Source organism: Ovis canadensis, chromosome 3 (genome assembly GCF_042477335.2).
Source record: "Ovis canadensis isolate MfBH-ARS-UI-01 breed Bighorn chromosome 3, ARS-UI_OviCan_v2, whole genome shotgun sequence".
Taxonomy (NCBI): Eukaryota; Metazoa; Chordata; class Mammalia; order Artiodactyla; family Bovidae; genus Ovis; species Ovis canadensis.
In genome coordinates this window covers 57,282,385-57,299,550 of record NC_091247.1, presented here as the reverse complement: position 1 = coordinate 57,299,550, position 17,166 = coordinate 57,282,385, and the positions used below count along the sequence as shown (strand labels likewise).

General features: G+C 43.7%; 1 protein-coding gene across 1 annotated transcript; it reads right to left on the bottom strand.

Moving 5' to 3' along the window:
- Positions 1 to 76: 76 nt before the first annotated feature.
- On the bottom strand, positions 77 to 7,978 carry TGOLN2 (trans-golgi network protein 2). Its single transcript, XM_069583160.1, has 4 exons — positions 7,863 to 7,978; positions 6,751 to 7,619; positions 4,674 to 4,757; positions 77 to 3,919 (listed from the first exon to the last, which is right to left on the bottom strand). Exons 1-4 carry the CDS (start codon positions 7,906 to 7,908, stop codon positions 3,914 to 3,916), a joined length of 1,005 nt encoding a protein of 334 aa, XP_069439261.1. The 5' UTR covers positions 7,909 to 7,978; the 3' UTR covers positions 77 to 3,913.
- Positions 7,979 to 17,166: the final 9,188 nt, after the last annotated feature.

Below are 17,166 nucleotides of genomic sequence, written 5' to 3'. Positions count from 1 at the left end.
TACAAGCTAGAAAAATAAAACATTGCAAAACAGTGGTATTTTGCTAATTGGGTGAACAAAAAAGAAGAGAAACAACTTCAGCAATCAAACATTTATTGAATACTTTAATAAGAGTTCTGAATTAAAGGAATACCAAAGAGTGTGAGGAAGCTGGCTTTGTTGGCACGTTGAAACCTGATAAAGCTCAGACCCAATGCCTTTATGAAGAGTTTCAAGATTGGGGTATTTGGGAAATCCACATGTGACTTCATGGAATTAGGCTGAGATTCAGTCTTGGTTCTCGATGTACAGTGAAATTTGAGAAATCTCTCCCCAGGTTTCCTTCTTAAGCAAGGCAAGGCCAGACACAATGGTCCCACCCGGACTGTTTAGGAGACAGCTGGCAGAAGTACAGGCTCTGGTACAGTGTGCTCTCCTCCCTCAAATGATTCAGAACATGTGCAAGGCTCGCCAGCTCTCATCTCACATGCAGCAGCATTCCATATCAAGTCACCCTCCCAAAATGAGGGGCAGGCTTGTGAATTAAATGATGTGAAATGGAAAGAGGAAATGAGAATCCGTATTGGGAATTTGAGAGGTTTAGGGGTCTATCACCAAGTTTCACGAAAAGCCATCATGTGGCAAGAAATTTGAGTGTACATAGCTAGTTCTCAGGTCTTTACGAGTTAACTTAGCCTTTTTAGATAGACTCTTCAAATGATTCTAAAGCACAGATTCCTCCAAATAGAAACCACTCTTCAACCAAAAACTGGGTGGCAAAGTAAAGCACAGAGCTGACTGGATAGGGCACCTCTCCTGCCTGTTCCGCGCCCCACCCCCAGCTAGAGAGATCCTCCCACTACCACCAGCTCATTCTCATCTACACAATCTCTAGGAAAACACTCTTCAAAGAGCTATCTTCAAAACGACAGTGACCCAGAAAACTTTTCCTTTGGTGTGGGAGATTTCTTTCAGTGCAATTTCTAAAGTGAAACTTAAACTCAACTGTATTCTTTCACAAGAAACTGTCCTGCTCCAAGGCTTAAAAAGTGAAGCTACATGGACTCCACAATAGGTATCTGTCCACTTGGTGCCAACCTGCTCTCGGTGCCTGAAACCAATCTTGCTTTCTGCTCTCCTCCCTCCTAGCAAAATCCATCAATAAGGGCAATAACCGGCAGCCAGAAAGCGGTGTGTGAGGCCTCAGTAAGGTCACAGCCAGATGTCCTGAAGAAAGAACATGTCTCCTTTGTGAGGAGAAATGAACTCAGGTGCCCAGGGACTGCCCCATGTGAGGCAGATATGCAGATGGCGCCATGGGTGCTCCCGTAAGGAGCTTCATTTTCTTGGGGAGACCAGACAGAGATGTCAGATACTGACTGGACTGCTCTGCTCTGCTTTAGTTCCAAAATGCACAAGTGACATTCTGTTTATTGGAGTAAAACAGAAAGAGCTGATTAGGTGGGGTGGGGGATTAGGAAGGTGCATGGCCAAATTAGAGCTGGGGCCTGAAAAAACAGGTTTTTGGAGAGGCAAAGGAAAGAAGAGAAGGGAGTGTACCCTAACTGAAAAACAGCCACCAAAAGCCAGGGACTGGAGAATGTAGCAAGGATGTCGAGGCCTGATGGTTGCCTGACAAGAGGGGCCCTAGGCCCCGGGAGGATGCAGGGAAAGAAAGGCAGGACAGCATCAGCCTGCAGAGCTGTAAACACCCGGGTTCATGAGCTTGATTCTCAGAGCCACGAGACAGAAGCTTCAGATCACTCTGGTCTCCACACACACAAGAAGAAACGGACAAGAGATCAAGGTGGCTCCTAGGGGAAAAAAAAGATCCAGAAGGGTAGCGAAGTGGGCGGGGAAACAAGGAAATGGAGAAAGACTGTAGCTAGAAATATTTTTCTTTTTAATGGGTAGGACTTTTGTGCCAAGAGATAAAAATGTCAACTTGGAGTTGAGATGATTAAAAAGACTGGACAATTGAGAGGGGCAACTTAATGTGTAGAAGAAGAGAAATTCTGTTTCAGTGACAACAGGTTGACAAGCTGGAATGTTCACCACATGGCAGGACAGGGTTCTCTGGGAACTAGGCCGAAGACAGAAACTTGGAAGTCACTCATCCAGAGGCTAAAGAAGGAGTAAGTTTCTGAGGAGACAAAGGGATAGATCTATCTTTGCAGGCATTCTCCCCCACCAGCACAGGAAAAGGCAAAGGAGTTCTCAGAAGCCAGGGCACAGAGACCACAAGAGGGGAGGTTGAATTTGGATGGTGTAAGTGTCCAATTCTATTCAGGACAAGACTAAGCTTTGAGAACAAGCCACTGGATTTGGTGATCTGAACCTCTGGGAAAACATTCTTGGCAGAAAGACAGGGACTAATGAGTTTGTAAAGGTTATGAGGAGGATGAATGGCAAGGGAACTGAAGCTCTATTTTCTGGAGAAGCTGAACAGCAGAATGGACCACAAACAAGATGGATGGGAGCAGAGACTCTGGGCACACAGATAGGTGGAAGGAAAATGGTGCCAGTGGAAGACAAGCAGAAACAGAAAATATCAGAGGGGAGGAAGAAAGGCAGGGAAGAGGGAGACAGAGAAGGAAATAAAATAACCACGGTCTTAGGGGATGATGCCAAGAGTCCTCATTCCTCACCTTTACAAATGTCACCTGCAGAGGACGAAAAGCTCCACTCAGTCATGGGCTGTTTTAAGTGAGGTGGAGGACACCATGACAAACACTATGGTCCCTTCTTCCACCAGACTTCAACAGCCCAGAACGCACCCTCTTCCTCTCACTTCCCACTTTCTTAGAATTTCCCTGAGATTAGCTATTCTCTTTCAGTTTCTTCTCTGCAGAAACAACTCTCTTTAGGCTCTCTATAACAGGGTAGCACAACATTTAAATGAAACTTCAAACAACAGTCTGATCTAGAAGGCTATCCTCAGTTACCCCAGGGAATTCTCTAAATTTCTTAAACTTGAGAGTATAATCAATTTGTAAATATAAGTAAATACAAATATTTTAGGCAACAAAGCAAAGTAAGAATTTGTGGGAATCCTGTTTCTTAAAAGTCCTCTAGAAAAATGCAGACCCAAACCAAATAGTCTTACATGCTTTCAAAGCATGAACTCACTCTACTTCAGAAAGTTCCTGTAAGGATGGTAAGCAGGCATACACACAATGTTTCGATAATCGTTAACTATTATTTTTAAAACATCTGTGACGGGACAGTGGCTTTAAGCTTTCCTCCCAAAATCCCTGGTTCAGTTTTCTGCTCACTACAACCAAATGCAAGTGGATTCACTTTGTCTTAAGTGATATGAAACTGTCAGAAGAGCATGAAGAGCTTGCACTAGGCAGGCTGGACTTGAGGGCAAGAAAGCCTGTTTTGTAGCTGCTATTTTGGTTTGCTGCTGGAGACTTTGAAGAAAATCGTGTTCATGGGAGCCCTCAGGCCATCAGCAGTTACCCCCTTCTACATCTTTTGTGGGGTACACATCCCCACAAAGGAAAAGGCCTTGGTAGCAATGGGCCTTAATCTGCAGTTTTCCCCTAGGCCCTCGAAGGTAAAGTGTTGAGTACAATGGTGTTCTCAAGGGCTAACCACCTTCAACCCAAGGCCCCCGGCAGGGCACCTACCCAGGGCCAGGATCTCCCTTTGGTCACAGCTGGGTGCCCACATGCTCCTCCACTCACACTCAGAGGGGGACAGCCTGGAAGACATCAGCATAAATAACGGGAACACAGGAGGACAAGGTCGACAAAGTGCAGGTGCAAAATCTAAAGCAACCCCACTTCCCCACCACCTCTGCTGGCCCCGACTCGCCACCAAACCCTGGAGCAGGGGGTGTCTCTTAGGTCACAGTGTTTTCCTGTTCATTCTTCTTGATTTAGAGACAAATCAGCAGGGAGGACAAGGTTCTCAAGAACAGTAAAAGTCAAATCTGAAACGAGAGCAACACAATCCATTGGTAACTTTCATTTGTTTTCAGAGGAATATATCTTACTGCTGGCATGATGGGGCTGGGGCTGAGGGAAAGAGAGCTCCTAGAATTTTCGGTTCAGAGGAAAAATTCAAAATGAAGACAAACTGACCCTCACTGTGCAAAGAACAATGGATAAAATAAAAGCTTTTAGTCCCAATTCTCAGGGTGAGTCAAATGCCTGTGAAATCTTGTGAAGTACTAGTCGAGTGTGAAAAGTATAGGCAGAGTGTCGAGGGAGTTGCTCTGAGGTCTTGATTTTTCCAGAAACTAAGGGGGAAAAGATCACGTGTTTTGGGACTCCCCAATGGGATTGCACTGGTCCAATGGTTAAGACACTGCCTTCCAATGCAAGGGTGCAGGTTCGATCCCTGCTTGGGGAGCTAAGATTCCCACATGCCTGTGCCAAAAAAAACCCAAAAGAAAACCAGAAGCAACACTGTAACAAATTCAATGAAGACTTTTAGAAAAAAAAAAAAATCACAGTGTTTCTGGGTCTGAGCTTCCTCATCTACTGAGGGAAGATGTTGCAGAGGTCCTGAGAATCTCCTAGCACTAACACTGCAGACATGTTTACAGGGATGTTTGTATGCTGTGGTCTGAGAAGGGCAGAGACAATGGAAAACAGCACCCCCAGAATCAGCGGCTGCCCCTATACCAAACACAAGCCCATGGCTGGGTCCATCTGAGATTGTATTCCTCCCTCCTCTCTTACCTTCTGGTCCAAACGCTGGTAGTCAGTGGCCTTTGGCCGCCGTGTAACTTTGGATCTTTTTCCTTCCAGGACGAAAGCTATAATCTGGGGCAAAGGACAAAAGAGTGATTAACAAGTGACTTTATGGTGACAGATTTCAGTCTCTGAAATTAGAGGTAATCATCTGGCGGCTCATTTGTTAATGATCTTGACAGCAAAAGAGCAGACCATTCACAGAAAGGCCCTATTGACAATTGTAAGGAAGACAGGGCCTAGTTACATCAGAACCCTTTATCCTAAACAGGAAATGACAGGTGCAGGACAGCTGTTCTAGGCTCTAGCCAGCTGAAGTCTGTGTGATTTACTCAAGAGAACTCAGCCTATTTAAAAGCAGAAACATCACTTGGCTGACAAAGATCTGTATAGTCAAAGCTATGGTTTTCCAGTAGTCATGTATGGATGTGAGAGTTGGACCATAAAGGCAGCTGAGTGCTGAAGAATCAATGCTTTTGAACTGTGGTGCTGGAGAAGACTCTTGAGAGTCCTTTGGACTCCAAGAGTGAGCCAGTCAATCCTAAGGAAAATCAGCCCTGAATATTCACAGGAAGGACTGGCGCTGAAGCTGAAGCTCCAATACTTTGGCCACCTGATGCAAAAAGCCAACTCACTGGAAAAGACCTTGATGCTGGGAAAGATTGAGGGCAGGAGGAGAAGGGGGTGACAGAGGATGAAATGGCTGGATGGGATCATCAACTCAATGGACATGAGTTTGAGCAAACTCTAAGAGATTGTGAAGGATAGGGAAGCCTGACATGCTGCAGTCCTTGGGGTACAAAGAATCAGACGGGACTTGGTGACTGAACAACAACACAGTGAAAAGAACTGCCAACTCCTCCCCAGCTGAGACTCCTCCAGGCTAAGCAAGTCCCCCTCCTTTTATCTTAGTATTAAGCAATAATTACTTCTAATCTGCAAATGTACTCTTTCACCCCACACTTTATTTCATCTGAACCTGACCACTCTCATTTCATACTTAAGGTTACTCTCCATGATAAGCACTTGGATGTAGAATAAGGAATGTACCTTAAAAAAATTTTTTTTCAAGGCCACATTCATGTGGCATTGGGGATCTTAGAACCTCAATCAGAGATCAAACCTGTGGCCCCTGCAGTGAAAGCATGGAGTCTTAACCCCATAACTGTCAGGGAATTCCCAGGAATGTACCACTTTTACTAAATGTCTTCTCTCATTTCTCACAGCCCTAGGCCTTTTGACTATCATGAATTGAACCCTTCAATTTTAGTCAGACTATTACAAACTACTAAATTCTTAGGGCTCATAAGAAATGCAATCATTTGGGGAAGAATCTGAAAATGAATATATATATAAAAAACGGAATCACTGTGCTGTACACCTAACACAACATTGTAAATCAACTACACATCATGTTTTTTTATATTTCAGTTAAAAACAAAAAAAGAAATGCAATTATTTTGTCGTTGGGGAGTGGTTACTAAGCAACACAACAAACCCTGCTGAAGTAAAAGATGAGTGTATTCATGCAATTTCTGGCCTTTCTTCTAATCAGAAACTCAGCTGCAGAACATAGACCCCTGGGCGCTCTGCTGCTGGTCTTGAAGACTCTGTAACCATTCTTTCTGTTCCTGCAGATGGAAGACAAATGCTTGGGAGAGGAAGCTAGAAATTAGAACACAGGAAGATCACTGCTTTAACTACATACAAACTGTCAGGTCCTCAGGTCCTCTCTCAGGATGTGAAAGATTCTAAGTTCCAAGATTATGGGAGGAGACCTTCATTTGGGTCAAATCATAATAATGTCCTAAGCTTCACACCTGACGCAACAGCAGAGGGCAGAGGAAACAGATGTGAAAACAAATGATTTCTAAGACAAAGGGAGGAAAAAAAAGAACCCTAGAAAACCCAATAGAGAATCCTGGCAGGATCTCAGGAAAAAAAACAGGAAGTTTGTTTCTTAAATTCCCAGGGCTTACAGGCTGATGAGTGATGGATACTCACACATCAGGCTTTCTGAGAGGAGGAAATCCCACTCCTCCTCTTAAGGCCATTCTTGCCTTACCTTCCGCTTATTGTGGTAGGCGATATAGAGGGCAGCGACGAGAATGGCTGCTGTCACCAGATATGCAAAAAAGTGGCTGCTCTCTGCATTGGCATTTCCAAGGTTATCCTTATAAAGGTCATCCTTCTTACTCCAGGTATTCGAAAGTGTCCCTTCACGGTTCTCTCTGGAGGCAGGGCCAACCATTTCTTTCCCTTCTTTGGGTGGTGCGTCTTCCTCTGGCTCTGCATCCCCTTCTTCAGTCTCCTTGGGCTCCACATCTTCAGTTAATTCTAAAGGCTTACCTCCTCCCTCCCGCTGGGGAGAAGAGGGGTCTGCCAACACTTTCCCCCCAGGTTCAGTTCTGGAAGTCTGCAGAGCTTTGCCAGCGACTGTGTTTACATGAACCTTGGTGGACTCCTTGTTATCAGAAGAGGGGCTGGAGACCAACTTGTTGGACTGGTCTCTGGGGGAACTGCCAGGGTCGGCTTTCCCGGGGCGCTGCTCGGCTCCTGAATTATCGGAGTGGGTTTCCGCGGGGCGGTGCTCGGCTCCCGAATTGTCAGGGCCGCTTTCCGTCGGGCGCTGCTCGGTTCCCGAATTATCGGAGTGGGTTTCCGCGGGGCGGTGCTCGGCTCCCGAACTGTCAGGGCCGCTTTCCGTCGGGCGCTGCTCAGTTCCCGAATGGTCAGGGTCGGTTTTCGCGGGGCGCTGCGTGGCTCCCGAATTGCCAGGGTCGGTTTTCGCGTCGGTCTGATTTAGAAAGGTTTGGTTACTGTGTTCTAGCCTAGACTGAGCGATCAAGACCTGCTGCCTGGAGCTTCCTGCAGAAGCCTGGTCTTCCTTCTGAGCGGTTGTTCCGGCGACTGGAGCAGAAATGAGCTGCGAGTCTGAAACAGAGAAACTATCTGGCTGAAGAGAGGCAGTCGGGGAGAAAGAACTCCTCAGAACGTTGCAACGGGCAAAAGGGAGGGGAGTGCTGGCGAGCGGAGCGGTGGCGAGGTTCGGGCAAGGAAGAGTGAGGTCAGGGGCTGACAGGCCACGGTGAAGACGACGGGCCCCGGGGCGACAGTGGGATTACCGGGGGCTGGTCTTGGGACTGCGGTGGGGTGGGGGCGGGGGGGAATTCTTACCCGCTGCCGCGACGCTCAGTAACACGAACGCAACCAGGAACCGCATCCTGCACCGACTGTGCTTCCGCCCCCTAATGCTCTCGCGAGATCAGCACGCGGGGTTAGTGTTATGTCCCGCCCCTTCCTGTGTGCGTCGCCGCAGCCACACCCAGGCAAGAGGCAGGGATTGGAAGAAGCCCGGCAAGCTGGTGTTCAGTTGTTTCCCCCGAGGTGTGACTGCTTTTGCTGGTGGCGGGGCTGTATTGCGTGTAGAAGGCGTATTTGTCTTTTCCTGCTTTCGTAGCTCCGCAGCGGCCGCTACAAACTTAGTCCCCCTTTCCTTCTTTGCTGTCATATTTACGAGACAATACTGGCGAAGCAGGCGCTCCCTGGCCCACGGACGTAACCACGGGAGTGAAGTCGTTGGGGCCTGGTGCTTGCTCGCTCCTATCCTCTGCCTGCCTTTCTGCCTTCTCCCTCCCTCATGGTTCTTTCCCTGCAGCGCACAGACGTGTGGAAATCTGGAAACAGACACCCACCCTGTCACCTTTGTAGCGGGAGCCTTCGCAACCCTGCTCGCTCTTTTGACCCCCGACGGAAACGGTGTCAAAGATCTTTTCTAAAAAGTTCATCTGTTTTCTGATCGTGTAAATTACTCATTCACGCTAGAAAATTCACTGAATGTGTACAAGTAGAAAACAGAATCTCTGCCTCACGCTTCCAGAGTAGTGACTATCAACGTTTTAGTGTATTTTTGTCTTGCAAACGATATATTTGATTAGGTAATATAATCTAACGGTTGAAAAAAATGGGATTTATTTTTCGAAAAGTTCACATTAGAAAGTTACTGAAGCAATTATCTTTAAATTAAAAACCTCAAAAAGTTCTTGTGGGATTTCTCTTGTGGTTCAGTGGTTAAGAATCCACCTGCGAATGAAGAGGACATGAGTCATCCTTGGTCCCATGGGGCAACTAAGCCGGTGGGCCGCAACTACTGAAGCCAGTGACCTAGAGCCAGCGCAACAAGAGAAGTTGTGACAATGAGAAGCCCCTGTTCTCTGCAGCAAGAGGAAGCCTGAGCAGCGAATAATAGATAATAATAGAATGTTTTTGCTCTCTAGCCCTCCTCCACAAGTTCCTATTCAGTGATTTTTTAAAACAAATACAATTAGGATAAATATAAATATACTCCCGCCCCCTGTTTCTTAAGTAGTGTGTTTTCACCGTCTTTTATTCTATAATCATTTTCTCCCAAATTGCAATTATTGGATATATCGTTTTGTATCATGCTGTTTAAGATTTCTGTTGTGTTCATACAGGCTATGGGAAGAAAATAGTGTGTTTAGGAGTTAAACATTTAGGAGGCTGTTGCAGTAGTCCTAGAAGGACTAGCATAGGTATGGTGAGAATAGAGGGAAGTGGTTGGGCTCAATATAAATTTGGGAGGAAATACCAACAGGCCTTGGAGATAGATTGGCTATGGGAGGGAGGTGTGATGTGAGGAAGATGTGGAAAACCAGATTTAATACGATTGGGGCACTAAAAGTGAATTTATTCTTGCCTGTGAGACAGTCAAGTAGAAATAACAGAGAGGTAGCTGGAAACATGAGCATCAAAGAGTTCAAGGGCACGCTCCCCTAATTAAATATTGTCAAACATGACTGTTAATGGTTTCATAAAAATTTATATTTATCATTGATTTTGTGACAGTTTCTTTATTATTGGAGTTCTGAATTATTTTCAGTTTTCTATTCTTAGTGATTATTACTTATAATCAGGTACTGATTAGGTGCCTGAGACAGAAGCTCCAAAAACTTAAGCATCTTGTTTAAGTCATGCTATTATCTTACCCATCCTAGGTAAGTGACTATGCTTAATCTGCTAATTTGATAGGAGAAAAATAGTCCTTGTTATTCTTTTTTATATTAATTAAAAAAATTTTTTATTTATTTTCGGCTGTGCTGGGTCTTCACTGCCTCGCAGGATTTTCTGTAGTTTCGACCAGTGGGGACTACTCTTCCTTGCAGTGCACGGGCTTCTCAAAGTGGCAGTTTCTCTTGTTGCGGAGCACAGGCTTCTAGGGCAAGCAGGATTCAGTAGTTGAGGCGTGTGGGCTCAGTATTTGTGGCTTCCAGGCTCTAAGCACAGGCTCAATGGCTGTGGTGAAGGCTTAGTTGCTCCAAGGCTTCTGGGGTCTTCCTGGACCAAGGACTGAATCCGTGCCTCCTGCATTGGTAGGCAGATTCTTTACTACTGAGCCACCAAGGAAACTCGTTATTCTTTAATGTTTATTTCACAAATAATTCACCTCACTTTGGCCAATTAATTGTTTTAGGTATCAATTTGTTCATTATGAAATGGGAATAAAAGTTTTGAGGGTGAGATAATTCATACAGAGTATTTAACAGTATCGAGCATATAATTAAGGCTCCCCCAAATTGTTATAATTAATACATTCACTATAGAAAAAAAATTAAAGATAAGACAAAGTAAGAAAGTAAAAAGGTCCTGTTTGGTTCAGTTCAGTCGATCAGTTGTGTCCGACTCTTTTCAGCCCCATGAACCACAGTACGCCAGGCCTCCCTATCCATCAGCAACCCCGGGAGTCCACCCATGTCCATTGAGTCAGTGATGCCATCCAGCCATCTCATCCTCTGTCATCCACTTCTCCTCCTGCCCTCAATCGTTCCCAGCATCAGGGTCTTTTCAAATGAGTCAGCTCTTGGGCATCAGTTGGGCAAAGGATTGGAGTTTCAGCTTCAACAGCAGTCTTTCCAGTGAACACCCAGGACTGATCTCCTTTAGGATGGACTGGTTGGATCTCCTTGCAGTCCAAGGGACTCTCAGGAGTCTTCTCCAACACCACAGTTCAAGAGCATCAGTTCTTTGGCACTCAGCTTTCTTTATAGTACAACTCTCACATCCATACATGACCACTGGAAAAACTATAGCCTTAATTAGACAGACCTTTGCTGATAAAGTAATGTCTCTGCTTTTGAATATGCTCTCTAGGTTGGTCATAACTTTCCTTCCAAGGAGTAAGCGTCTTTTAATTTCATGGCTGCAATCACCATCTGCAGTGATTTTGGAGCCCAGAAAAATAAAGTCAGCCACTGTTTCCACTGTTTCTCCGTCTGTTTGCCATGAAGTGATGGAACCAGATGCCATGATCTTAGTTCTCTGAATGTTGAACTTTAAGCCAAACTTTTCACTCTCCTCTTTCACTTTCATCAAGAGGCCCTTTAGTTCTTCTTCACTTTCTGCCATAAGGGTGGTGTCATCTGCATATCTGAGGTTATTGATATTTCTCCCAGCAATCTTGATTCCAGCTTGTGCTTCCTCCAGCCTAGTGTTTCTCATGATGTACTCTGCATATAAATTAAATAAGCAGGGTGACAATATACAGCCTTGATGTACTCCTTTTCCTTTTTGGAACCAGTCTGTTGTTCCATGTCCAGTTCTAACTGTTGCTTTCTGATCTGCATATAGGTTTCTCAAGAGGCAGGTCAGGTGGTCTGGTATTCCCATCTCTTTCAGAATTTTCCACAGTTTATTGTGATCCACACAGTCAAAGGCTTTGGCATCGTCAATAAAACAGAAACAGATGTTTTTCTGGAACTTTCTTCCTTTTCGATGATCCAGCGGATGTTGGCAATTTTATCTCTGGTTCCTCTGCCTTTTCTAAAACCAGCTTGAACATCTGGAAGTTCACGGTTCATGTATTGCTGAAGCCTGGCTTGGAGAATTTTGAGCATTAGTTTACTAGCATGTGAGATGAGTGCAATTGTGAAGTAGTTTGAGCATTCCTTGGCATTGCCTTTCTTTGGGATTCCAGTGAAAACTGATCTTTTCCAGTCCTGTGGCCATGGCTGAGTTTTCCAAATTTGCTGGCATATTGAGTGCAGCACTTTCATAGCATCATCTTTCAGGATTTGAAATAGCTCAACTGGAATTCCATCATCTCCACTAGCTTTGTTTGTAGTGATGCTTTCTAAGGCCCACTTGACTTCACATTCTAGGATGTCTGGCTCTAGGTGAGTGTGAGTGATCATACCATTGTGATTATCTGGGTCATGAAGATCTTTTTTTGTACAGTTTTTCTGTGTATTCTTGCCACCTCTTCTTAATATTTTCTGCTTCTGTTAGGTCCCTACCATGTCTGTCTATTGAGCCCATCTTTGCATGAAATGTTCCCTTGGTATCTCTAATTTTCTTGAAGAGATCTCTAGTCTTTCCCATTCTATTGTTTTCCTCTATTTCTTTGCACTGATCACTGAGGAAGGCTTTCTTATCTCTTCTTGCTATTCTTTGGAACTCTGCATTCAAATGGGTATATCTTTCCTTTTCTGCTTTGCTTTTCACTTCTCTTCCTTTCACAGCTATTTGTAGGGCCTCCTCAGACAGCCATTTTGCTTTTTTGCATTTCTTTTCCATGGGCATGGTCTTGATCCCTGTCTCCTGTACAATGTCACGAACCTCCGTCCACAGTTCATCAGGAACTCTATCTATCAGATCTAGTCCCTTAAATCTATTTCTCACTTCCACTGTATAATCATAAGGAATTTGATTTAGGTCATACCTGAATGGTCTAGTGGTTTTCTCCACTTTCTTCAATTTGAGTCTGAATTTGGCAATAAGGAGTTCATGATCTGAGCCACAGTCAGCTCCTGGTCTTGTTTTTGTTGACTCTGTAGAGCTTCTCCCTCTTTGGCTGCAAAGAATATAATCAATCTGATTTCGGTGTTGATCATCTGGTGATATCCATGTGTAGAGTCTTCTCTTGTGTTGTTGGAAGAGGGTGTTTGCTATGACCAGTGCATTCTCTTGGCAGAACTCTATTAGCCTTTGCCCTGCTTCATTCTGTACTCCAAGGCCAAATTTGCCTGTTACTCCAGGTGTTTCTTGACTTCTTACTTTTGCAGTCCAGTCCCCTATAATGAAAAGTACATCTTTTTTGGATGTTAGTTGCAGAAGGTCTTGTAGGTCTTCATAGAACCATTCAACTTCAGCTTCTTCAGCGTTACTGGTCAGGGCATAGACTTGGATTACTGTGATATTGAATGGTTTGCCTTGGAAATGGACAGAGATCATTCTGTCGTTTTTGAGATTGCATCCAAGTACTGCATTTCAGACTCTTTTGTTGACTATGATGGCTACTCCATTTCTTCTAAGGGATTCCTGCCCACAGTAGTAGATATAATGGTCATCTGAGTTAAATTCACCCATTCCAGTCCATCTTAGTTCACTGATTCCTAGAATGGCAGCATTCATTCTTGCCATCTCCTGTTTGACCACTTCCAATTTGCCTTGATTCACGGACCTAACATTCTAGGTTCCTATGCAATATTGCTCTTTACAGCATCGCCAGTCCCATCCACAATTGGGTGTTGTTTTTACGTTGGCCCATCCCTTCATTCTTTCTGGAGTTATTTCTCCATTCATCTCTAGTAGCATATTGGGCACTTACCGACCTGGGGAGTTCATTTTTCAATGTCCTATCTTTTTGCCTTTTCATACTGTTCATGGGGTTCTCAAGGCAAGAACACTGAAGTGGGTGGTTTGCCATTCCCTTCTCCAGTGGACCCAGAGTTATTAAGAATAATACTTTCTTGGTTCTCCCTTTTTTATAGGCAACTAGAAAGGCAATGCCAAAGAATGCTCAAACTACTTCACAATTGCACTCATCTCACATGCTAGTAAACTAATGCTCAAAATTCTCCAAGCCAGGCTTCAGCAATACATGAACCGTGAACTTCCTGATGTTCAAGCCAGTTTTAGAAAAGGCAGGGGAACCAGAGATCAAATTGCCAACATCCGCTGAATGATGGAAAAAGCAAGAGAGTTCCAGAAAAACATCTATTTCTGCTTTATTGACAATGCCAAAGCCTTTGACTGTGTGGATCACAATAAACTGTGGAAAATTCTGAAAGAGATGGGAATACCAGACCACCTGACCTGCCTCTTGAGAAATCTGTATGCAGATCAGGAAGCAACAGTTAGAACTGGACATGGAACAACAGACTGGTTCCAAATAGGAAAAAGAGTACGTCAAGGCTGAATATTGTCACCCTGCTTATTTAACTTATATGTAGAGTACATCATGAGAAACGCTGGGCTGGAATAAGCACAAGCTGGAATCTTGATTGCGGGAGAAATATCAATAACCTCAGATATGCAGATGACACCACCCTTATGGCAGAAAGTGAAGAGGAACTAAAAAGCCTATTGATCAAAGTGAAAGTGGAGAGTGAAAAAGTTTGCCTAAAGCTCAACATTCAGAAAACGAAGATCATGGCATCTGGTCCCATCACTTCATGGGAAATAGATGGGGAAACAGTGGAAACACTGTCAGACTTTATATTTTTGGGCTCCAAAATCACTGCAGATGGTAATTGCAGCCATGAAATTAAGAGATGCTTACTCCTTAGAAGAAAAGTTATGACCAACCTAGATAGTATATTCAAAAGCAGAGACATTACTTTGCTGACTAAGGTCCGTCTAGTCAAGGCTATGGTTTTTCCTGTGGTCATGTATGGATGTGAGGGTTGGACTGTGAAGAGGGCTGAGTGCCGAGGAATTGATGCTTTTGAACTGTGGTGTTGGAGAAGACTCTTGAGAGTCCCTTGGACTGCAAGGAGAGCCAACCAGTCCATTCTGAAGGAGATCAGCCCTGGGATTTTTTGGAAGGAATGATGCTAAAGCTGAAACTCCAGTACTTTGGCCACCTCATGCAAAGAGTTGACTCATTGGAAAAGACTCTGATGCTGGGAGGGACTGGGGGCAGGAGGAGAAGGGGATGACAGAGGATGAGATGGCTGGTTGGCATCACTGACTCGATGGATGTGAGTCTGAGTGAACTCCGGGAGTTGGTGATGGACAGGGAGGCCTGGCGTGCTGCGATTCATGGGGTTGCAAAGAGATGGACACGACTGAACTGAACTGATGTGTATATGATCAATTATTAACTGGAAATGAAGCAAGTCACAGAACCACACCTGCTATTCTCATCTTGCAGGTCTCTTTGTCACTTTAGTGATAACTAGTCATGTCACCACTTTTGGGACACTAACATCTCCTTATTTTCCAGTTTCTTTACTCAGCATCCTTTGAGGGCTCACAATTGTCATAGAACTATTTTCAGAAGGATAATGAAATTGACAGCACAGAGTTGAAGTAAGATAAGGAGTTACTAGGTATTTCAGCAGAGGGAGTGAAACCTGGTTCCAGTGGGATATGTAGTGGATAGAAGATTAGTAGAAGGTACCTTTTTCTGGAAGTTTGAATGTGAAACTAATATGGAAGAGGACTGAGTGTTTTTAACCTGACTGAGAGGAATAATTTATTAGACAGACCAAGATTACAAGACAGAGAGATATGATGACTGCTGGAATGGCTGGGATTCAGGGGACAGTTTGCCCTGAGTCGACCTTGAGACCTGTGGAAAAGCAGTTAGAATGGCTGGAGGGTGGGTGAATACTTAGGTAGGGATGTGGGAGTTCAGAATAGAATTTTTTTTTTTTTTTACCTTTTTTGGCTCTGTGGGATCTTATTTTCCCAAACTGGGATTGAACCTGTGCCCCGTGAATTGGAATCTTGTTGGAATTTTAACCAATGGACTACCAGGAAAGTCCCCAGAATAGAACATTTTAGCTGGCCTCAATTTTCTTGGTATTCTAAGGGGCAACATAGTTTTTGAGAGAGAAAAGGTGGGGATTAACCCGAGGGCCTGAGGATGGTGGAGAGAAGAGTTGTTGAGGGGATTAATACAGGAAACTGACAAAGGCTAAGTGTAGTAACCGATCAAATGTGCTGAAGGCCTAGCTTATGTTAGGCACACGTCTATTGTGGCACCTACTGCAGGTGTGTGGTTTTTCTCCAGGAAGTGCTTTTAGCTGGAATAGAGAAGGTAGATTTTAGAACTAACTTCTTACTCACACCAATACTGGTTTAAAGGAATGATAGGGCCCTAACTTGAATAAATCTTAAATTTCCTGGCACTTCTACATATAAAAATACTCAACAAACTTGGAAAAGAAGGGACTTTCCTCAACCTGAAGAGGGCATGTACAAAAACCTTACTACTAACATAACGGTAATGATAAAAGACTAGATGCTCTCCCTCTGAGATAAAGAACCATGCATGACTGTTCTTACCACTTTCATTCAACTTTGTATTGGAAGTAGCCAAGATAATTCAGCAAGAAAAGAAAATAAGACGCATCCAGATTGAAAGGAAGAAGTAAAACTATATCTATTTGTAGATAACATGATCTTGCATAAAGAGAATCCTGAGGATTTTCTAAAAATTTATTAGGACAGGTTAAGCAAGGATGTAAGAAGTGAGATCAATATATTAAAATTAACAGTATTCCTATACACTTTCAACAGACAATCTAAAAATGAAACTAAGAAACAATTCCATCTACAATAGTATCAAAAAGAATAAATCCCTTAGGAATAAATTTATCAGAAGAAATGCATAGCTTATACTCTGAAAACTACAAATATTATTAAAAGAAACTCAAGAAGCCCTAAATAAATGGAAAGACATTGCATATTCATGAATTGGAAGTTGTAATTGTTAGAATGGCTGTACTTCCCAAATTGATCTACCAGTACAATCCCTATTAAAATTCCTGGTGGCTTCTCTGCAGAAATTAATAAATTGATCCTAAAATTCATACAAAAATGCAAGAGACCCAGAATAGCTAAAACAGGTTTGAAAAAGAATGAAATTAGAGGACTCTAATTTCCCAATTTTAAAACTAATTACAACATTGATTAGGACAGTGTAGCACAGGCACAAAGACATATGGCTAATGGAAGAATTGAGAGTATGGAAATAAACCTATATATTTATGGTCAATTGATTTTTAACCATGGTGCTGACTGTTCAACAGGGGAAAGAATAGTCTTTCAACAAATGGTGTTGGGATAACTCACTAATGTCTGGATGTTCCCCATCATTAGTTAGATAAATGCAAATCAAAGTTACAATGAGACACCACTCCACATTTACTAGGATGGCTGTAATAAAAAAAAAAAAAAGGAAAATGCATCAGGGAAATGCAAATAAAAACCACAACGTCCTCTGACACCTGCCATAATGGCTATCATCAAAAAGAACACAGACAGGACTTCCCTGATGGTACAGTGAGTGGGAGTCCGCCTGCCAGTGCAGGGGACATGATTTCAATCCCTGGTCCAGGAAGATTTCACATGACATGGAACAACTAAAGCCTGTGTGCCACAGCTGCTGGGACTGCACTCTGGGGCCTGAGCACCTGTGCCACAGCTGCTGAAGCCCATGCACCTAGGGCTCATA

Coding starts and splice junctions, on each gene's coding strand:
- TGOLN2 (XM_069583160.1), bottom strand. CDS start 7,908: ATGCGGTTCCTGGTTGCGTTCGTGTTACTGAGCGTCGCGGCAGCGG. Junction 7,620..7,862: donor ACTGAGCGTCGCGGCAGCGG/GTAAGAATTCCC, acceptor TCTCTGTTTCAG/ACTCGCAGCTCATTTCTGCT. Junction 4,758..6,750: donor CCTACCACAATAAGCGGAAG/GTAAGGCAAGAA, acceptor CCTTTGCCCCAG/ATTATAGCTTTCGTCCTGGA.